The sequence below is a fragment of the Eulemur rufifrons genome, chromosome 28 (assembly GCF_041146395.1).
Source record: "Eulemur rufifrons isolate Redbay chromosome 28, OSU_ERuf_1, whole genome shotgun sequence".
Taxonomy (NCBI): domain Eukaryota; kingdom Metazoa; phylum Chordata; class Mammalia; order Primates; family Lemuridae; genus Eulemur; species Eulemur rufifrons.
This window is the reverse complement of record NC_091010.1, coordinates 61,836,579-61,856,628: the sequence shown is the minus strand read 5'-3', so window position 1 is coordinate 61,856,628 and position 20,050 is coordinate 61,836,579. Positions and strand designations below refer to the sequence as shown.

The following is a 20,050-nucleotide window of genomic DNA, read 5'->3' as shown; positions in this document are numbered from 1 at the left end:
AAATCAAAAAGCATATATGGCTTGTCACCTGAGGTATAATACTAGCAAACTATTACATGCAGTTAAGATAACAATCTTCCACAGCACAATACATACCTGTTGAAAAGTTAAACATAAGAACTATTTTAAAAATTTGATTAAACAAGAATAACAGAGTTCAAAACGGCTAAAGAAACCTCAGTTTGTAGCTCTTCTAGTAAACACAATCAATTACAAGGTAAAAATAATTTCAGTTTTATAAAAACCTGTGTAAAGTGAAAATGAACCTAAAACCTCATCTAAAAGGCAAAACACACACACACAACTATGTATTTGGGAATAATACAGCAGATAAATTTGATATCCAAAATCAAGAATGAAAAATCCATGTGATCTATGCCAATAGGCATCTGGGCCAATGACTAAAAAAATGACAGTTCATACAAATCCAAACTAAAGTGAATATTTACTTAGAAAATATACTTTAAAACTCAAGTCTGGTGTAAGGTATGAGGAAACAAGTACTTGTATTTTGCTAGTGGCACTGTTACTCAGTAGTCTTTCTGGAGATAAATCTGACAAATCACTAAAGTCATATAATTCATCATACCCTTGTGACCAAAGAGAAGCACGCATGTGTGTACACACACATACAACAAGTTATCTGCATAAAGATAGCTCATCATTCATAATAACAAAAAATTGGAAGTAATTCAATACCTAACAATGGGAAATACATTATAGTAATACAAACTGATATATGGCCATTAATGACAAAAATATATGGAGTACATCAAAACCTGGGAGATATATAGGAAATAATACTAAATGCTGAAAGAACACAATATTATATAAACATTGATTTTAATTTTAAAATCATTTTCAAACCATAAAAGGAGGTCAGAATGATGTTAACAGTTATAAAAAAGTAAAGGGGTTCAATGAGGTTTCATAAAATATACAATAAAACCAGATTCTTACAATTTTTCTACTAAATTCTAGGAAGAAAATTTACTCAAGTTTAAAAAAATCAAAAGCTTTAAATCAATAAGCAACTTACTAGGCCACGTAGTAGGCAGAGTTAGAAAGCAGTAACAGCACATCCACATCTCTGTGAGTAGCATCAATGAGGCTAAACAAACATGACACAGGGAATTAAATATTTTCATTTTCATCTGCATTTTTTGCCAAGAATATTTCTACAGCAGAACCACTCCGGACAAAAGATTGGCCAAGGGAAAAAAAAAAGAAAATCAAATAAATCAATCAATGAGTTCTACTTCTGAAGTTAAACATAACACAATCTATCCATTTGGAAAATCTTTTAAAAAACAACAAAAACCAGATTTGGGAAGTGGGGGAAGTGGAAGGAAAGGCTGGAGCTGAGGGGGAGGCAGGAAACCAAAGGAGAGGGGGGCTCAGGAGAAACAAGATAATGTGGGAGGGGGATTGGCGAGAGTCGGTTATTGGGAAGAAAGGAAAACGTGAGACTGAGAAGGCATTATCTATTCTTAAAAATAACAGACCACATACTTAGGACATTTTTACACTCACGCAATATTCATCTTTTGAAAGAATTTTACATAAAAATAACATTTATGTGCAAAAATGGAACGAGTCCAAGCTACTTTTGCATTTTTCTCACTACAGATTAATTTACTTGGCTTTCAAAGAACAAGCAAACATTTTCTTACTCTAAGTCCATTTTACCATATTTATACCCACTCTAAAATCAAAGATCAAATGAAGACTTAGAAACTAGGTTGAGTGTTGATGAACCATTAAATCAAATCTACAGTAAAATGTACATCCTTGTAAAATTACTAGTAAGAAAACAGTCAATGTATAAAATCTACAAATAATCAACAAATAGGCAGAATGTGAATTAAAATGAAACTTTTAAGATTAATAATAACAGCTTCTTTTTGTTAAAAGGTGGAGATTAATCTGCATTTTTATACTGGTCTCCAAATGCCACTGTAAGAACCACCAATATTTCTGCCTTAGGATTTCATACCTATTCATCCTAGACCTTATCAAAATGCTACTAAAAAACAAGACGATGGTGAAAAAAATCATTTGTAGACGAAACTTAAACCACATACTTAATCTGCATAAGATTGAGGTCACTGCTTCACGGGTACCGCAGAGAAGGATTTACCAAAATCTTAAACTGCAGTTTTCTACATCAGTGGCACCTTGGTGCAGCTTAAGTCTAACAGAATCTTAATCTAAAATAACAAATTCACCTCAATTTTCATGTAAAATCATATACTGAAAAATGCAATGAGATAATAAGACGCCAAAACCCGATAACACACAGATGGATTCTAGGAGCCAAAATCTGAGCACCAACCAATTAATCAACGGGAAGAAGAAAACTACAAATGTAATGATCCCGACAGCTTCACCAAGAACACCGTAAAACGAAATTTAGTTTTGTGCACTGATACTTACTCTGAAAATTGTTGCTTGAGCCAAGTCATAAAAATTACGTCACAACACATATTTTACTATGAAATAAATTCTATTGTTACTAATTACAGTATTACTTTTTCCTGGTTTCCTGTTTCGGTATTAATATTTACATCAGCTAAACATGATAGTCAAAAACATCATGTCCTTAATGAAAAGCACTAGGGCACGTAACAAGCGGTCGAAAAATGTCAGCCCTCCCACCGCCCATTTTTACTTTAGTCTTAACTACAGTAAATACTCAATTCCCCTCCCCAACCACCTTTCCCCTTAAAAAAAAAAAAAAAAAAAAAAAGCACGCTTAATACGACCAAGTTGAGCAAAAAGAAAACCCCTTTAGGCACTCCCCCGCACCCCAGGTCTGCAGCTTTGTGAGAAAGCTGCTCTATTCGTTTTTGTTTTCCCGCCACTGAGGCAAGCCCTCCTTCCACACGATGAAAACAAAAATTGCCAGCACCACATGGAGACCGACCACTGCCACGATCGTCGCGTAAAAGGCGCTGTCTTCAGGGGACATTAGCATGAGACTTTGGAAAAGTAGTAGTTTGCAGGAAAAATACAACCCGACGGGAACTTTAACCATAAGTCCTGCAAAAAGGAGAAAAATCTTGAAAGTCATAGCCAGGACACCGTCAGCCTTGGGCTCCGCGGCAGCCGCCGCCGCCCGCTGCCCGGCAGGAGGTCTGTGAGCGCGCGGCATCGTCAGTCCGTCAGACCGTCACTCCGCCCATCGAAGCTCTCACTCCGCTGCCTGCAGCCAGCCTCACCCCTGCAAGCGAATGCGGTGAACGCCGCAACTGCGAAGCGGCCGCGCAAGTCACGCCCAGGGGACGAGTCTATCTTCCGGCCCCCGCTTCCGGTTGCGGCTGGCACCCAGTGCGCATGCGCATCCTGTACTGCGCAACCTGTACCGCGCGTCCCATCCCGCATCCCACGCCCTCTATGGAGGATGCGGATCCCGGTCCAGCCGGGCTCCCGCGAGAATTCGTTCCCGCCTTTGCCTTCACACCGGACAGTGTTCGCCCCTTGAGGGGATGCCTTGAGGGAATGCTGGGGGTCGCGGGACACTGGAGGGCTAGCGGGGGCACCACGGCGGAGTGTCCATCCCCTGCACCACCACATGCCTAAGGGACAGTGGCTGCTAAGCGCCTGGCCACTCAGCTACCGCATCTGACTTCAGGGGATGAAAAGTTGCAGGAGGTTGGCAAAGCGAGTTGGCTTTATGTAGATGCTGCCGGGCAACCGGTGCAGTACCCGATTCCCTTCCAATTCCAAACTCCTCTTTCCCGCTGTCAATAAAGTCAGAGGTTTTCCTGCTGTAAACTAAAATAAAATTTTAAGACTCACCCCCCACCACCACCGGCTAAACGGACCCCTTCATGGCCTGAAATGATTCTGATTTATAATATTGAAGATCATCTTCTTAGATTTCAGCCTAAAGGCAAGCATTCCATCTGGTGGATAAGTTTAGATGACACTGTTCATTGATATTTTGAAGAACCACTTGAAACTGGATGCTTTTTGTTTAAAAAAAAAAAAAAAAAAAGAAAGAAATGTTAAGTATTTGTTGGCCTTTTTATTTTATGAAAGGCCAGGACCACTTCCTAACTGATAAAAATAGCCAGCGTCGCTGTACCTCTTGCTGCACTCACGGGGAGTACGTTACTACAATAAACCTAGAGTCCGGAGGTCCAGGAGAGGAGGTGGACCCACACAGCCAGCTGCAGGCTGTAGTTTGCCAATTTGAATTTCAAAAAATCAAATATTGCCTTAAAATATTTCTCTTCATTACTGAGTTTTTAGCACCCCCTTGATTTTGTACGCATGGCGAGTGCCTCAGTCAGCTTGCCTTAGTACCAGGCCAGTATTGGAAATTGCCACACACCATGCATCCATGCCCACAGCTGTACGGACAACTGCTAGCGTTAATCATGACAACTTACAACATCAGAAATTAAGCAAATTAGTCATCAGGAAACAAGTCTGACGCACCTGGGGTCACAGTCAATGAGGGCCCAGCCCCCGTGGAACTTTTCATCATCAGGCAATAGTAACTTCATGTAACTCTGTAAGAGCTGGCTGATCAGTTCCTGGTGACTTCTCTGGTTTTCCTTATGCAAAGCTTCATGCTCTTTCTCCTTGGTGAATATGGAATAAAGATCTTCTGTCACTGGAATGCCTTGCATCAAATCTAGGGTAGAAGTGTTAATATCTATCATCATCTTAGTTTACTAATATATTTTTAAAAAACAAAAGAGAGTGTAAGACCTAAAATTATAAAGCCCTTAGAAGAACACACACACACACAAATCTTTGTGACATTGGATTAGGCATAATTTTCTAGATGTGACACTAAAATCATAAGTAACAAAAGGAAAAACAGACAAACTAGACATCATCAAAATTAACAACTTTTGTGTTTCACAGGGCACTATTGCAAAACCGAAAAGATAACCCACAGGAGAAAATATTTACAACTCATTTATCGGGTAAGGGACTTGTATCCAGAATATAGAAAGAACTCCTACAATTCAATAATAAAAAGCCAATTTAAAATATAAGCTAAAGATCTGAATAGACAAGCTATTAATAAGTTCCTCTTGGTGGGGCATGCAGCTCAGGCCTTAATATAATAAATCATCATACTCCCTTTCCCAGCAGAGTTATTTGGGACAATGAGACTCAAGGAGGCTTCTGAGAAAGAAGATCTGCCAGCCACTGGCCCTACAAAGGGAAGTGATGAGCCCAGACTGCTACTTCCTTCTCTCTTCTCACCCTTGAGGAGAGCAGCTTCACGGGGGATCAGGAAGAAGCTGACGCTATGGATGGCTGAATTGGGGGGAGGACAACTGAGAACCTGGGTCCTCAGTGACAAAACTCAGTTGCCAGATCAACCAATGGAAGCAAGGTATCTTATTTTTTCCTTAAATAAACTGCTAAACCTTGTGCTATTCTGTAGTCAATAGCACGCACCACCACCTCCCCATCTCTGGCAAATAAATCAAACATCTTCTTTATATCAGAAATCCTTAAGTGGCTTGTACCTACGCCCTATCAGACTAATGTGTATGCTAAATAATCAGGTAAAAAAATGGGATTTTAAAAAGATTCGTGGGGACCACAGATCAGCTGTTACATGTGGTTCTAATCTAGAATATTCTCCATTAACTTTAATCCTATAAGGTAATATTTTCATGGAAATTAAATTAAAAACATGTCAATGCATAAACTCTACTGGATCATCTACTCTTCCATTTCTTCTAAAAAATGATAAGTTGGTTAGGATAATCTCTAAATCTGGTACCTTAAAATCCTGTTAAACCCTGCTATGGAAAAGGATAGTGGATTTGTCCACATCAAGAACATAAGATAAATGGCGCACAGGAAGAGAAAAACCATCTGGTTTTCTTAGCCTTGCATAACAGGAAAGCAAACAGAATATGAAGTTCTAGTTATTGTGGTTGAGGGCACTTATTCCACACCCCAGGAGGTTCCAATCCTGCTTTCCATTACATGAGTACCAAAGTGATGATTATGTATGGAAATGGCTTCTTTTGTTGCTCCAGTCAAAAATATTTCAAATTCTAATCTTCTAAAAACTTGAATTTGATTTATTGGGTAAGATGCCCAATATAGAGACACAAGTATATTACAAAACATAATCTATGTTAATGAAGTTGGTTTCTGTAAAATGTTGCTCACAGAAGGAATAATAAATTTTGAGGAAAGAAAAACATTTCTGTTCCTTACCTATAACAGCTTGCCTATAAGCATCCTTAAATCGATTGAGGTAATACCTATTTGCTGAGTTAACTCCATCTTTCATAACTCCTGCTAACTTCCTTTCTCCTGTCCTTGTAAAGTCACCCTGTCAAACAAAAAGGCATTTTGACTATTTATTCAAACACAAGAATGTTCTCCCAAAATCAGTTGTGGGCTTTCAGTTCAAGACTTCAGCATAAAAGCCAGAATTCTACAGGCTTTTATAATTTCCAAACTTTTATAATTTTCAAACAGTGTAGTTAAATTAAAATATCTACTAGTATTTGACTCTGATCTAAGTATGTCAAATAATTAAACATGCTGTTTGTGACATCAGGTCTTCACAGTTAGTGCTTTAGGGTAAAGCCATTTTTGGCAAATTGTAGAATTTCTAGAATTTACAGGTCAAAACCAATTATATACCAAACACAAAAACAATAAAGATTTCAAGCCTCAAATTGGTATAATATTCAAAAACCAAATTTCTGATGTACGAAATATGGACAGTTCCCTAGAGTTTGTAATAATAGGCTTTAACCTGTATGTGTAGATGTAGACAGAGAGCAAGACCAGGGGTTTCCATACCTCACTGAATATTACAATCACCTGTAGAACAATCCAATGAAGATTTAAATTGTTTTGTTTCCCTTGCTTTTCACAACAAAGGTGTCAGAGGAAGTCCCTAGAGAGGTGGTGACTTAAACTTGAGGCAAGGAAGGTATAGTCTCTCTTTTCCCTCATTCCAACCCCACTATTTCTACCCAAGGCAATCTCAGAAATCTCAGGCCTTATTCTAAATCTGACAGTTTAGGTAGAACATGCTGCCACTTAGGCCATTCACAGGGAATATTAGTGTAGCAACAAGTATCTATTACAGAAGAGAGAGGCATGAATGCTGATCCCAAAGAAGTTTAAATTCAAAGGGAAAAAAAAGTATTTCTCTTATTAAACAATAACTTGTACAAGGACTTCTAAAGTTCACTTTCCTTATTAAATAAAATGCTTTTGATATTTATCACTCAACCAAAAAGAGAGACTATCTGATGCCTGTTGAGTCCTTGATGGTACAATTTGTTATAAGAAATATCCTGAAATGAACCATTACCTTAAAGAATGATTAATATGAACCTAAGTTAAACTAATTCAACCACTTCCTATTGCCCACCAAGGGCAATGCCCTCAGAGGGACTATTTAGTTACTAGGGACTACATTTAACATTTAACTTAAAATTCTGTGAAGACTAGCTCTGCAGGATCCTCAAAAGACTTTATTTACAATAACAATATTTTTTGTTATTATAACCCAAATTTCTTCAGCATTTACTATGATGCATTAATGAATATAATTCCCTGACAATCTTTTGAACTAGGCCCAGTAGTACTCCCATTTGACAAACAAGACAGAATAAGCAACTAGTCCCAGGTCACAGAGCTGGTAAGAGGCAGGGTTGGGATACAAACTCAGAGAAGACAAAGTATCACACTGGGGGCCTAATCCCACCAGTAGACATGTTTTGCCTGTATACAATTTTAAAAACTAATCATTTCACCTAAAATTCTCAATTTCCAGACCCCCTTGAAAAACTGGAAGATCTGACAACACAGTACCTCACAAGAAACAGCAAACTGGCCCCTCCCAAGACAGCATATGCTCCTCCTTGGGTCCACACAGCCCCCCTTCTCCCTCTGATCTAATGGGTGTCCTGCTGGAGTCACATTACCTGGCCCCTGACCCCTGCTTTAGCAAAACATTCCAGAAAGGAGTCAACTACCCAGACCTAACACCTGTAGCCCACGCATGTACCTTTTTAACCCTGTGTCCTACAAAATGATCCACAAATGCTTGCTGCAGGTATTTACCTTCAGAGCAGCTGTCCCAGCGTACTGTCTGCTAATGGAGTCACCATTGTTAGCCCACATTATCTGGTAGATCCGATTACATTTCACAGGTAATGGCTGCTCTGGGGGCATCACACCTAATTTTTTCAGCTAAAATGAACACATTGGTGGGTTAACTATGTACTGCAGAAAAAGGAAACATATTCATATACAATTCAGGACCCTTAAATTTTTAAAAAATGGTCTTTTCATACTTTTTAAAAATTAAGTACTGCTTCAAAGACACCTTTATGAAATGCTACAGCTGAATAAATATAATGAAATATACTGTTTTCATATACATTTTAATGTGTAGGATCATACTATTATATTGTCTTTGTTTTAAATTCCCCTATGTAGTGAATCTATCAAAAAAGCACATAGAAACAATATTATCTGATCACAGCATGATTGAAAAAAAAGAAACAATAATAATGTTAATAGTAGCAGAGTAGTCAAGTGCCCAGTAAATGGTAACTCTGTGCCAAGGCTTTTACATAAATTATCTCATTTAATCATCATAACAACCCTATGCAATCAATCCTGTTATTACCCCCATTTTAAAGATGATGAGACTGAGGTTTAGAGAGGTTCAGTTCTTTGTACAGAGTCAACACCTAGTACATGATAGAGCCAGGGCTTGAACTCAAACCTGGTTGCTTAAATGCTACATTAGAGGAACAGATTCCTGTCCTCAAAGAATAGTCACAAGGTTTTATAAGAAACAAAACTAGAAACCATGCTAGGTATTTCTACATTGGGAATTTAATACAGGGACTTTGTCATCCAGATGTTGGAGGGCTGAAAAATCTAAAAGGGGACACTAAGGTAACAGAGATGATGGAAGACCATGAAGGAAGCAGCTGTCACCCCTAGGGCTGGGGCACAAAGGGAAGAGGCTGGTTTTGTGGTGTCAAAGGAACCAACAAGCTGCGGACAGGAATAACACAGGTGAAGGGCCTTGTGCCTTTTTCCTTCTCTCGCCTCATGGTCTTCCTTTGGCGGCCCCTGTTGGCAGAGCCAGCTGTCTAAGCAGAAGTGTGTGCAGACTCCCAGTCCCAAAGACACAGGAAGGGTGAGTTTGGCGGTGAGAGGAAAAAGGTAAATGAACACACAATGCCATCCAACAGATTTTAAAACGTTGGCCCTCACATTTTTGAAATAATTAAGAAAATGCCACTTTGTTCATCTTATTTCTAATGAATATTGTTATTTCCAAGTTTTAATGCAATAAGGATGGTTGTTATAAGTATTCTACAGATCATTTGATTTTTGAAAAAGTTCTCATACTGCAAGTATTGGGAAAAAAGAGAAAGAATAAGAAAAAGATTCTAGTTATTTAAGTACTCGTGAGACAAAGCATTTATTAAATAAGTATCTACAATCCAACGGACTCTAAATTACCTGCTGTTCCATGACCACTCTTGAAATGGCAGCTTGAACCACGTTGGTGCGATCCAGGCAGTCCATACAATTAACGCGAAAAATCCCTTCTTGTTTACATATTACCCCGGCTTCGTCAACCCTTTTCAAAAATAGTATGGATTATTTAACAATATAATAACTTTAATATGTTTTTCAAAAGACAGTTCTTTAAAGCATAACAATAATAATAGCAGCATTAGCTATCAATTTGCTTGGAATATCATTATGTGCCGGGCATTACTGAATCCTTTATAGACATTATTGTTAATTTACACAATAACTTGGCAAGGAATATATTATTATCCCCACTTAAAAAACACACAACTGAGGGGAAGAAAGAGTGACTATTACCAAGTCCTACAACTACCAGGCAGAGCTGACAAGACCCCAAATTATGCTTTCCTACACACTTAAAAACCAGAAGGTACTTTAAAACATCTTGTTCCTTTTGACTCAAAGTAGAAATGCATCTCAACTATCTGAAAAAGACTAATTTACTTTACCACCCAGGGAGGAGTCATGCAGCATGCCTTGCTCATCTAATTTCTCTGGCCACCCGCATAGTCTTCAAATCTAATCGAATGTTCTCTCCTGTCCTTTAAGCCAATTTATGCCTCCTGTAGTCTGAGAATCATTTCCCTTTTCTGATAATTTTGAAATGCCTAAAAACTGAGACTAAGTACCTCTAAGCCTTCCATCTTAGGGATGGTGAGAAAGAGGAGAAAGATAAAACGTGGACCACAGAGCAAGAGAACAAATAAACTTATGTCCTTAAAGAACGGCCACAGAGCATTTCACTTCATTTTGCCCGACTGCATGACACCTTCTCCCTGTTCAAAGCTAACACGCCTATGATCAATGACATTCTCTCGAAAAGAAGAATAGGAACTGGGAAGCAGAGCAAACAAAGCTTTCTCAGCATGCTGCTATTATTTTAATGCTTAGTGGTACTAGACAAATACATATATTTCACAGACCAAGAGTTTGTCAAAATGACTTGTTATGAAATACCCACCAACACCACTTCATGTCCAGAATAATGTCATAAATGGCATCTGTGAGTGTTTGAACATTCTCAAACTTCATCCCTCGGCTAAAGCCCATGCCAAAGGAAACAAAAAAATCTTTAATATGATGACAGAATTATTTTTTGAAAACTTACTTAAGATATGACATTTAAGGTAGCTTGGAAAAATTAAGAAGAATTATTACGGTATGTATGTGAGGTTATTACTACTATATGTTATATGGACAATTATATAAATGTTTTTTAATTATTCTGCATTGTGGAAAAAAGCATGCTTAAGAATACATTGAAACGTATTATTACAGATATCAAAAGCTTCTTTCCCCATCAAATTTCTAATACCTAGGTAAATTAACCCAAATCAGAGTCAGGATTATGACAAAAGAAACTTGTTCTCAGAATACACACAAGTTAAAAGCACCATCAAAATAATTCACAGATTATTTTTCCAGAGCAAACCCTAGTGCAGTTTATCCACAGGGAAAGAAATATTACTAACAGAGCATGAAGATGAGCCAGCTGGGTAATTTTTAAGTAAGGAAACTCCATTACTTCTGCTCAGACTCAAGCAGAAAGGAAATGCACCAGAAGTTCTTTAACTGGTGTGATTAAAGTAAAAACGGAACTATAAGTCTCCACGTCATTTTGGAAGAGAAAGACTAAATATTTTGGGAACAAGTAACTCAAAATTTGAGCCAAAATAAAGCCCATATGAAAATTAAGACTATGTAAACAAATGCTACACTTCCCTTTCTAACAACGAGGAGAAAAAATTTTTTCTTCCCAGCAGAGAAGAGAAGCTAAAGCTAAGGTCCCTGGGGCAGTATCTACCACAAACATTGCAACTGATCAAAACTCATCTCAGAAGTGATCTTACCAGTGCTCATGGAAGTCAAATGAAACGTAAGTGAGGTGTGAGTTGTTAAAGAGCAACACTTGCTTCAGGTAAGCGTCACCAATAATTTTCTCTCTTCCTGCCTGGTCTACCAAGTTAATAATAACCTGTAAGAGTAAAGAAAAGGAAAAAATTAAATTTAATTAGACAATAGAATCACAGTGTGATTTTTAAATGATTTATTTGGAATTATATTTTAGAAATATTTTATAGCCATGCTTAGAAAGTAATCCACTCAAGCATCAGTTTTTCCCTATAAAATTAAATTTTCATTTGTTTCATAAATTTAAGTTTACCAGAATTGCTTATATCAGTAGCATTAATAGTTTTTCTATATATCTGCAATAAACCAGCCAGAATACATAATGAAAACAAGGTCATTTATAACAGCAAATATTTTAAATATCCAGAATAATTTAAAAAGAAATATATAAAACCTACATACTGAACACTATAAAAGAAAATATGCTGAAATACATAAAAGAAAATCTGAATAAATGGAAATACATACCATGTTGATGGATGGCAAGATTCAATATTGTAAAGATGTCAAGTTTCCCCAAATTAATCTATACACTCAACAATCCCAACCAAAATTCAATCAGGATCTTTTTATCAACTTGACAAGTTAATTCTAAAGTTCATCTGTAAGAGTAAATATGTGGAAAAAATTTGCAAACTAATAATAATAAAGGGGACTTACCCCATTGGAGAGAAAAATATACTCTAAATCTATAGCAACTGAAACTGTGGTACTAGTGTAGAAATAGACAAATGACTCAGTAGAGACAGATCTATGTACACTGAGGAATCTAAGATATGCTAACAAGACCACTGTGGAGGCAAACATGGACTATTCTATAAATGGTATTGGGATAAATTATCTATATGGGGAGTAGCTTACATCAGCTCCCAACATCTCATTAATTATGCACAAAATTCTAGATGCATTAATGATCTAAATATTTTTTCTTCAAGTTATAAAAGAGCTAGAAGAAAATTTTAATGTTTCCTTAATTGTAGGGTGGGGCAAGACTTTCTAAGCATAACACAACACTCAGAGGGCATAAAGGAAAAGAGGGGCAGATGTGATAACACAAAAATTTTAAGCCTGTGTACCAAATGACAGGATAAGCAAAGGTAAAAAAAAAAAAAAAAAAAAAATCAAAGTAATACCCAGCAGAATATATCTGCAACATAAAAATCAATAATATATAAAGAGTGCTATAAATTCAATAAGGGAAAAAAGTAGACAAAGGATACAGGAGATTCACATGAGAAAATATACAAACAGCCAATAAACATGAAACTGTAAGTTTTTTAATAGTCAAAGGAATGCAAATTTTAAAACAGAAAACTAGTTCTCACCTCTACACAGGCAAATGTGAATACTAAATGCAGACAGCATTGGTGTATATGTGGGGAACTACTGTTGCCGGGAGTAAAAACTGGTTTGATCTTTTTGGGAGCAACAGAGTGGTAGGTATCAACTTTAAATATATATACTGTTTGATCTGGCAATGTCATTTCCAGAAATGTATTTATTTTGGGACATTTGTGTCCCAAAATAAATAAAAGATGTTTTTTGAATAATTTTTATAATAGCAAAAATAACTAGTATATCCTAAAGGTCTACCAATGGAGAAATGATTAAATAACAGCCATTAGATCTTAAGTGAAAACAGGTGCAGAATAGCATATATGGTAAAGCCCTCTTTTTATTTCTATTTTGAATTGTTTATATGCACGTGTCAAGGTGTTTTTTCCTGCAAATGACAAATAATTGACTCAAAGCTCAGAACAAGTCTGGAGATAGCATGTTCTAGAATGGCTTAATTCAGGGGTTCCCAGTACATTTATTCTGCCAGCTCACTATTTATCCTGGGGCTTGTTCCTGCACAGTCTTGACATAGCTGCAGCAGTTCCACATCAAACTCAGATACAGCAACCACAGGGGGACTATTGGTTCCTGTGTCTCTTTTTATTAGAGCAGGAAACCTTTCCCCAGAAGCCTCCTATGGGACAGTTCCCCCACATCATACTTCACTGGCCAAATCCCCGGTGAACACACATAGGCCCTCGCCTAAACCAATCACCGGCAAGAGCAATGGTGTCACCACGGCTGAGTCAGACCAACCGTGGGCCCAGCGCCCTGGAAAGTAATCAGCCAGGAGAAGGTAGATAAATGAACACTGCTGGGGTACTGTTAGAAATCAGAAAGTGTCTGCTCAATACACACACCTATAAAATTGATGTGAAAGTCAAGAGGGAACAGGGACAAGCATGGGAAGTGGTTATTTCCTTTGCTTATACACCTTACTACTGTCTCATTTTTAAGATTGTATGTTACAAAGAATAAACCACATTTTAAATGTAACTATTAACACTTATAATTACACATATTGCTAATTACACTAATTTATTCACATTGAAAGAAATTCAAATGTAGAATAAGGTAAAATCCCTCCTGACCACAACCCAATCCCACGGCCCTCCCTGGAGGTAACTCCTGTTATCAGCTGGGTGTGTGCTCTTTCAGCTCACATACTGCATCTCTATGTAAATGTGCATGCCATATGTGTGTAGACACAGATGGAATAAATGGAAGATAACCACATATATGTAAAAATGACACGATTTTGTTTCGTGGGATTTTAAGTGATTAACATACCATATGCCATTATAGTATTTTCTCGTCTCACTCCAAAATGTGATTTTAAGATCTTTCCATGTAAGTACACATAGATCTACCTCATTCTTTTTACGCATTTATAATCAATCCTTGAGATATGCCATACTTTATTTACCCACTGTTTTCAGGATGAATGATGTGGTTGTTTCTATGCTACAATGAATGTTCTTGTACATGCCTCCTTGACTGGACACATCTCTCTTGGATAAATTAAAATTTTTATCTATTAAAGTTCGAATTGCTCCGCATCCTTGCCAAAACTTGGTATTTCCCATCTTTTTTATTTTAGCCATTCCATTGTGTGAGTGGTGGTTTTAATTTGCATTTCTCTGATAATTACTGAAGTAGAACATCTTTTCATATGTTTATTGCCTTTCTGGATATAATTGTTCATGAAGAATCTGCTCAATTCTTTTGTACAGTCTTCTTTGGGGTTGCACATCTTTTTAAATGGATTTAAAGTTTTAAAAAATATACTCTAGATATGAGATCGTTGTCACATATAGGCCACCAAAAATCTTAAATATCTTACTTTGTGAACTGCCTTTCCATTCTCTTAATGATGTCTTTTAATAAACAGCAGTTCTTTATTTTAATAAAGTCAAACTTATCAATTTTTTTCATTATGGTTAAAGCCCTATTTAATTTTAACAAAGTTTTAATAAATAACATTTATAGTATTTAAATATTTAAAATTAAATAAGTTTTAATAAAAATAAATTTAAAGTCAAATTTATCAATGTTTTTCATTACAGTGTTATTGTTTTTAAAACAAAAACTATTTCCTAAATGGGCATTAGCCTTTATTAAACTAATAAAATATGTGATAAATAACAATACATTGAAAACACGGGACAATAGTGCTTTCTTAAGTTCTATTTAAGACTCATGGTCAAAAAGATATTCTATATTTTCCTCTAAAAGCTTCATTGTTTAAACTTTTCACATTTAAATCCATAATCCATCTCAACTGATTTTTATAAAGGGCATATAGGATAGCTTTCAAAAAGTAAAATCACTGGGTTAAACAGTATAAGCATGTTTAATTGATAATGCTATACAAAAATGGCTGTACCAACTTATGCTCTTTCTAACAACGTGAAATTCTCCTTTTGAAACTCAAATGCCTGCCTTTATCTCTTAGTATCAGACTTCATAAATTTCTTAAATCTAAGGGTTTGCTTTCTATTTCCCTGCTGAGATTTTGTTTGGGATTGCATAAAATCTATATATTAATTTGGGAAGAACTAAAATCTATTCAATATTGAGTCTTCCCTTCCAGGAAACATGGTATTTCCTCTCCATTTAAGTCAGGGTTTCTTTTGTGTTCTTCAGTAATTCTTTTTTTTTTTTTCTTCTCCATATACATGGTATTTTTTTGTAAGTTTATTACATTTTAGGGTACTTCTGCCTGTTTTATTTCTGTTGCTGTAAGAAAAATGCATTACACATTCATTATACATTCCACGGCATTACACATTCAGACTGGTCATTACTAATGGATAAGAGGGTTACTGACTGTTACATATTAACCTTGTATGGAAATGACCGAACTTGTATTTCACCTAACAGTTTTCAACTGATTTCGGTTTATATGATTGCATTCCTATATTGAGTGTATGAATACATATGGGCAGAGAAAAAAAGATATTGAAAGATACACACCAAATTGTTATTTCCAGGAGGCAGAACTATAGGTGGTACTGAGGGATGACTTTCAATTCTTAGTCTAGATACTTCTTGGATTGTAATAATTAACTGATAACAGTCTAATCTCTTTACGTTATCCAAACACAGTCTAAAGTATCTGACTCAATGATTATTCTTAAAGAATATTAAGAATACTCTTAGCTTATGTGTTTTTTAACTTCATGATAAATGCTATTTTAATTATGAATAGTACAATGTTATTTTCATGAAATTTAAAGAGATACACAGTCATTTCTAAATATTAAGGAACATTTACTACTACAGATCAAAGCCCACCTGTTTTTTGTAAATTTTCAGTTGTTCTTCGAAATGGGCACAGAAATAGGCAACAGTTTCCTTTTCACCTACAAAGAAGTGATACAAAATCTTTTTTTCCTTCCCATGTTTAAAACAGATATCAGTGTCTATTCCATCTTTACTCTTAATTTTAAATAATTTATTGACAGTCCAAATGTAAGAAAATTGTCTTAAAACCATCATTTTAAAGTGAAATGCTAAGCCAAAGATCCGATTTTTTTCCCTATTAGACTAAACTAAAACATATCTGAAAGTGCACACTTTGAAATTATGAGATTATGTATCAGTCTACTTCTCCAAAAAGGTTCTATGTGGCTTACAAGAATAAAAACCCCAATAAAACATTTTAAAAAATCAAGTTATACTGAACTCTCGCAAATACAAATTGAGTTTTGAGAGACAAATATAACTATTTTTAAAAATCAACTTCATTTAGTAATCTTATTAGATTTAAATGATTTAGCTATTCCAATACTAAAGTTAAAATACTGGAAGAAATTAAATGCTCAATATTTAAAAAAAAAAAAACTATTATGAAGAAATATTTGAGTAAAGCCATCTTATGGATTTTTGGTAGATTCCATCTTAAGACATTTTCTGCTTCTACAAATATTTTCTATCTTTACTCTTTTCCAAAGTTGAACATTCAACAGAGTATTCTTTAAAGCAAGAGCAATTTAAATCTGTGAAATAAGTTGTTTTGATTTATTAAAGAAATTTTTTACTGTTAAATAAATGACTTAGTCAATTATTACTCCAGTGATTATTACATTTCCCAATACAAATTATTATTTTGAATGAAATATCTGGCAAAGCAAATCCAAACCTATCAGGTATCTAATTTTTTAAAAAAATCTTCTATTTGAAATCATCATTTGCAAACCAAATACTTGACATGCTTACTTCTGTCCAGACGAGGTCTTGGATTATATCGATACCCAACTTGGCTCCAAAAGACAGGCACAGAGCCTCGTGTTTGAACAAATGACAGCGTATGGTTATGAACGTGAATTAACTGCTCTGTCTCCACATAATTTGCAACATTTCCATTTTTATCCACACCTCTTCGTTTGTAACGCATTCCTGAAAAGATTTAAAACAGAATTCAGCAACATTTTAAAAAATTTTTTTAGTCTGACTGGATTACTCTTCCTAATCAAATGTGTATCTTCCAGGAAAGCCTTGGGGATTAAATGTGCAACTGCCAAGCAGAGCAGTATCAACTTACCCAAAATCACAACTGTACGCATCATCATTTTTAACAAGTTGAAGCTAAGATAGTTCCTCTGAACTAAAAGAGAAGAGTTTTCCCAATGGTATTAGCACTCAGGAAGGATTTATCACTGTGATACAGGCTGTCAGTTGGAATGCTGGTATGCAAAAGCACATCCCAAGCGATTTTCTTCTCTTCTCTCTCTATATTTACTATGTACCTCCTTTTCTTTCTTATTTTGCTAACACTCCCCTATTCATCCCTCCTCAAAAATTAGTCTCCAATTACTGCACAGTATTTAGAGTCACCAAGCACTCTGAGGCCAACTATGCTTCCAAATCCATTACTGTCATTAGCATTTCAACACATCTGCAGCTCTTCCATTCTTGCCAGGATTTGATTTGCATGCTATTACAGCCCTCTACTCACCTGCTCTGTGCCTACTTCGGCGTGAAATGAGAGCCACTAGAAATCGTGGGTGAATGTCATCTACACAGGTGGACTCCTGAGGCGGGGTCTCTGGGCTGCTTTTCTCATCATCAGATGATTCATTATAATTAACCACAAGTTCTTCAATCTGCACAAAACCTTGGATAATGGGGATAATCCAAAAGTCCACATCTGGTGTCTGAAAATAATATTAATATATTGTTTCTATTCTGTACAGCACTGCTGCTTTCTTAAATCCAAACAGTAGCCAGCATGTTTGTCAGTTTATTAGAAGCAGAAACCTTCTATCCTTCAACCATATTCTCTGCTTATTAGAGAACACTATGGAAGGCAGGGAAGGAGGGAGGGTCTCTCCTTTTCTTTATGGTGATAATTCAAAAAGAGCTGAGAGGGAACACAGCATAGAAGTCACACTGCTGGGTACAAATCCAAGCTCCACCACTTACTAACTCACTGAGGGGAACCACCCTCACTGTACCTCGCTGTCCTCCTCTGTGAGATAGAAATAACAACTACCTCACAAGGTTGTTGTGAAGATTAAATGGATAATACACATCAAGTGTTTAGCACAGTGCCTGCCACATGGTATTTAACTAATGTAGCTATCATGATTATCCCTATTGGTATAGAAAAATAAAGCTTAAAGACTGATTCTCAACTCCCAGTTGTATTAAGCCTTTAATAAAATACAGCCAACTCTGATCACTTTACTATGAAACACATAGGTCTACTTTATTTTCTAGTGTAGAAAAAAACCTGCTTCACACGCTAAAACAAGCTACAATCTAAGTAGTAAATGAACCGGAAAAAAGCTCCTTTCCATAAATGTATTTTAAAATGTCACCCAATATAATTAGGAGAGTATTGATTAAAGTTAAAGATATCCTCTTCTGTGTCTTTCAGATTCAGAATACTCAGAGTTCTCAACTGATGGCACGCACAGACAGAACAGGATAAAAAATGCTCCAGACAGTCGTTCTGGAGTCCTGCTTTTCCTCTTATCTCCATAAGCAGTACCCAGCCTTAATCTCAGCATTAACTCCAAATCCACATCTTCTTCCATCACCAGCTACTCCAGGTCCCATCTCACAGTTTTGTTTTGTTTTCTGAGGCCTGCAGATAAGATCTCAGGAAGGCTGCTAGAGTTAAAAATAGTGAGGTGAAGGGACTATCTGCATTCATTTTTCTTATCACCATTGCCATTATTTATATTTTTGTTCTAGCAATAAATGCAAAACACTTGACAGAACAGAGAAATGTATGTTGAAATGTATGTCACCTTTATTTTGAGTTGTCAGTTTTAAATGGTAATGGAAAAGCATCTGCCAAAAACTGCAAAATGTTTTTAAAGCTCAATACTGTCGGCATACAGGACAAATGCTCATTACAGGTGCCCTTATTGTCTCTTCTATCACTGGGTTTTGATGTCATAGTTTGATCAGCATCATAAACAGAAGTGAAACAATCTCATGACTCATTCTCAATAGAGACATGATAGATATCTGGTGGCAGACACCGCTAGATAAAGTAAAAATCATTTATGCTAACCACCACTAAGGGGGAGAAACAGCAAGAAAGAAGCTTTGAAATTTCTGAAAGGTTAAGAAAAAAAATACATCGTCCTATTCAGCTATTTGCCTGCTCTGTTTAAGTGTCCAAAACAGTAAGTGACACACAGCAGGCCTTCCATAAATATACTGATCAAATGAACGAACTGTCTTTGGACAGTCATAATTTTCCAACATAAGCGACAGAGCTGAGGAAGAAAGTAATCATCAAACCAGAAGCAATTTCGTGCAATAATGTCACCATATTCTGTGTCTTCCCTGAATCGAATACTAGCAGCACTGGAATGGCCTTAGAGAGTTGTCTACTCCCATTCCCAGGTGAGAAAACAGAGGTCAGGGAAGGTAAATGACTGGTATCATTACAGAAAAACTGGGCTTCAACAACCCCAGGACAAACAAAATACCTCTTACAGGAAATGCTATAGACATTAGCTCCACAGTCTTAAACCACTCCTAACCTATAGGAACCTGCTAAAAAGATAGGCCTATGGGTAGGCAATGGAATTGTAAAGTGCCTTAAAATAATGCCTTGGTTTTCCCTAGCTAAATGATTCCCATTCTATAGGGGAAAACATTCCAGTGAGATTTTAAAATTTATTTTATAAAAGAAAAAAAATAGCTGGGCATGGTGGCACGCACATATAGTCCTAGCTACTTGGGAGGCTGAGATGGGAGGATC

General features: G+C 36.3%; 1 protein-coding gene across 3 annotated transcripts in view; it reads right to left on the bottom strand.

The window, feature by feature from the left end:
• Positions 1–20,050, bottom strand: part of INPP5F (inositol polyphosphate-5-phosphatase F) — an 80,032-nt gene that overhangs the window by 4,553 nt on the left and 55,429 nt on the right. Inside the window, exons 7-16 of one of the 3 annotated variants that reach the window (XM_069461151.1) lie at positions 17,783–17,981; positions 17,044–17,223; positions 16,120–16,187; positions 11,424–11,548; positions 10,535–10,612; positions 9,499–9,619; positions 8,077–8,205; positions 6,205–6,322; positions 4,447–4,645; positions 1,040–1,111 (exon numbers count right to left, since the gene is read on the bottom strand). In XM_069461151.1, coding sequence (XP_069317252.1) covers positions 1,040–1,111; positions 4,447–4,645; positions 6,205–6,322; positions 8,077–8,205; positions 9,499–9,619; positions 10,535–10,612; positions 11,424–11,548; positions 16,120–16,187; positions 17,044–17,223; positions 17,783–17,981 — 1,289 coding nt within the window. Of the gene's footprint in view, positions 1–1,039; positions 1,112–2,436; positions 2,479–4,446; positions 4,646–6,204; positions 6,323–8,076; positions 8,206–9,498; positions 9,620–10,534; positions 10,613–11,423; positions 11,549–16,119; positions 16,188–17,043; positions 17,224–17,782; positions 17,982–20,050 lie in introns of those variants that run through there. The other 2 variants (XM_069461152.1, XM_069461153.1) reach the window with 2 other exon arrangements.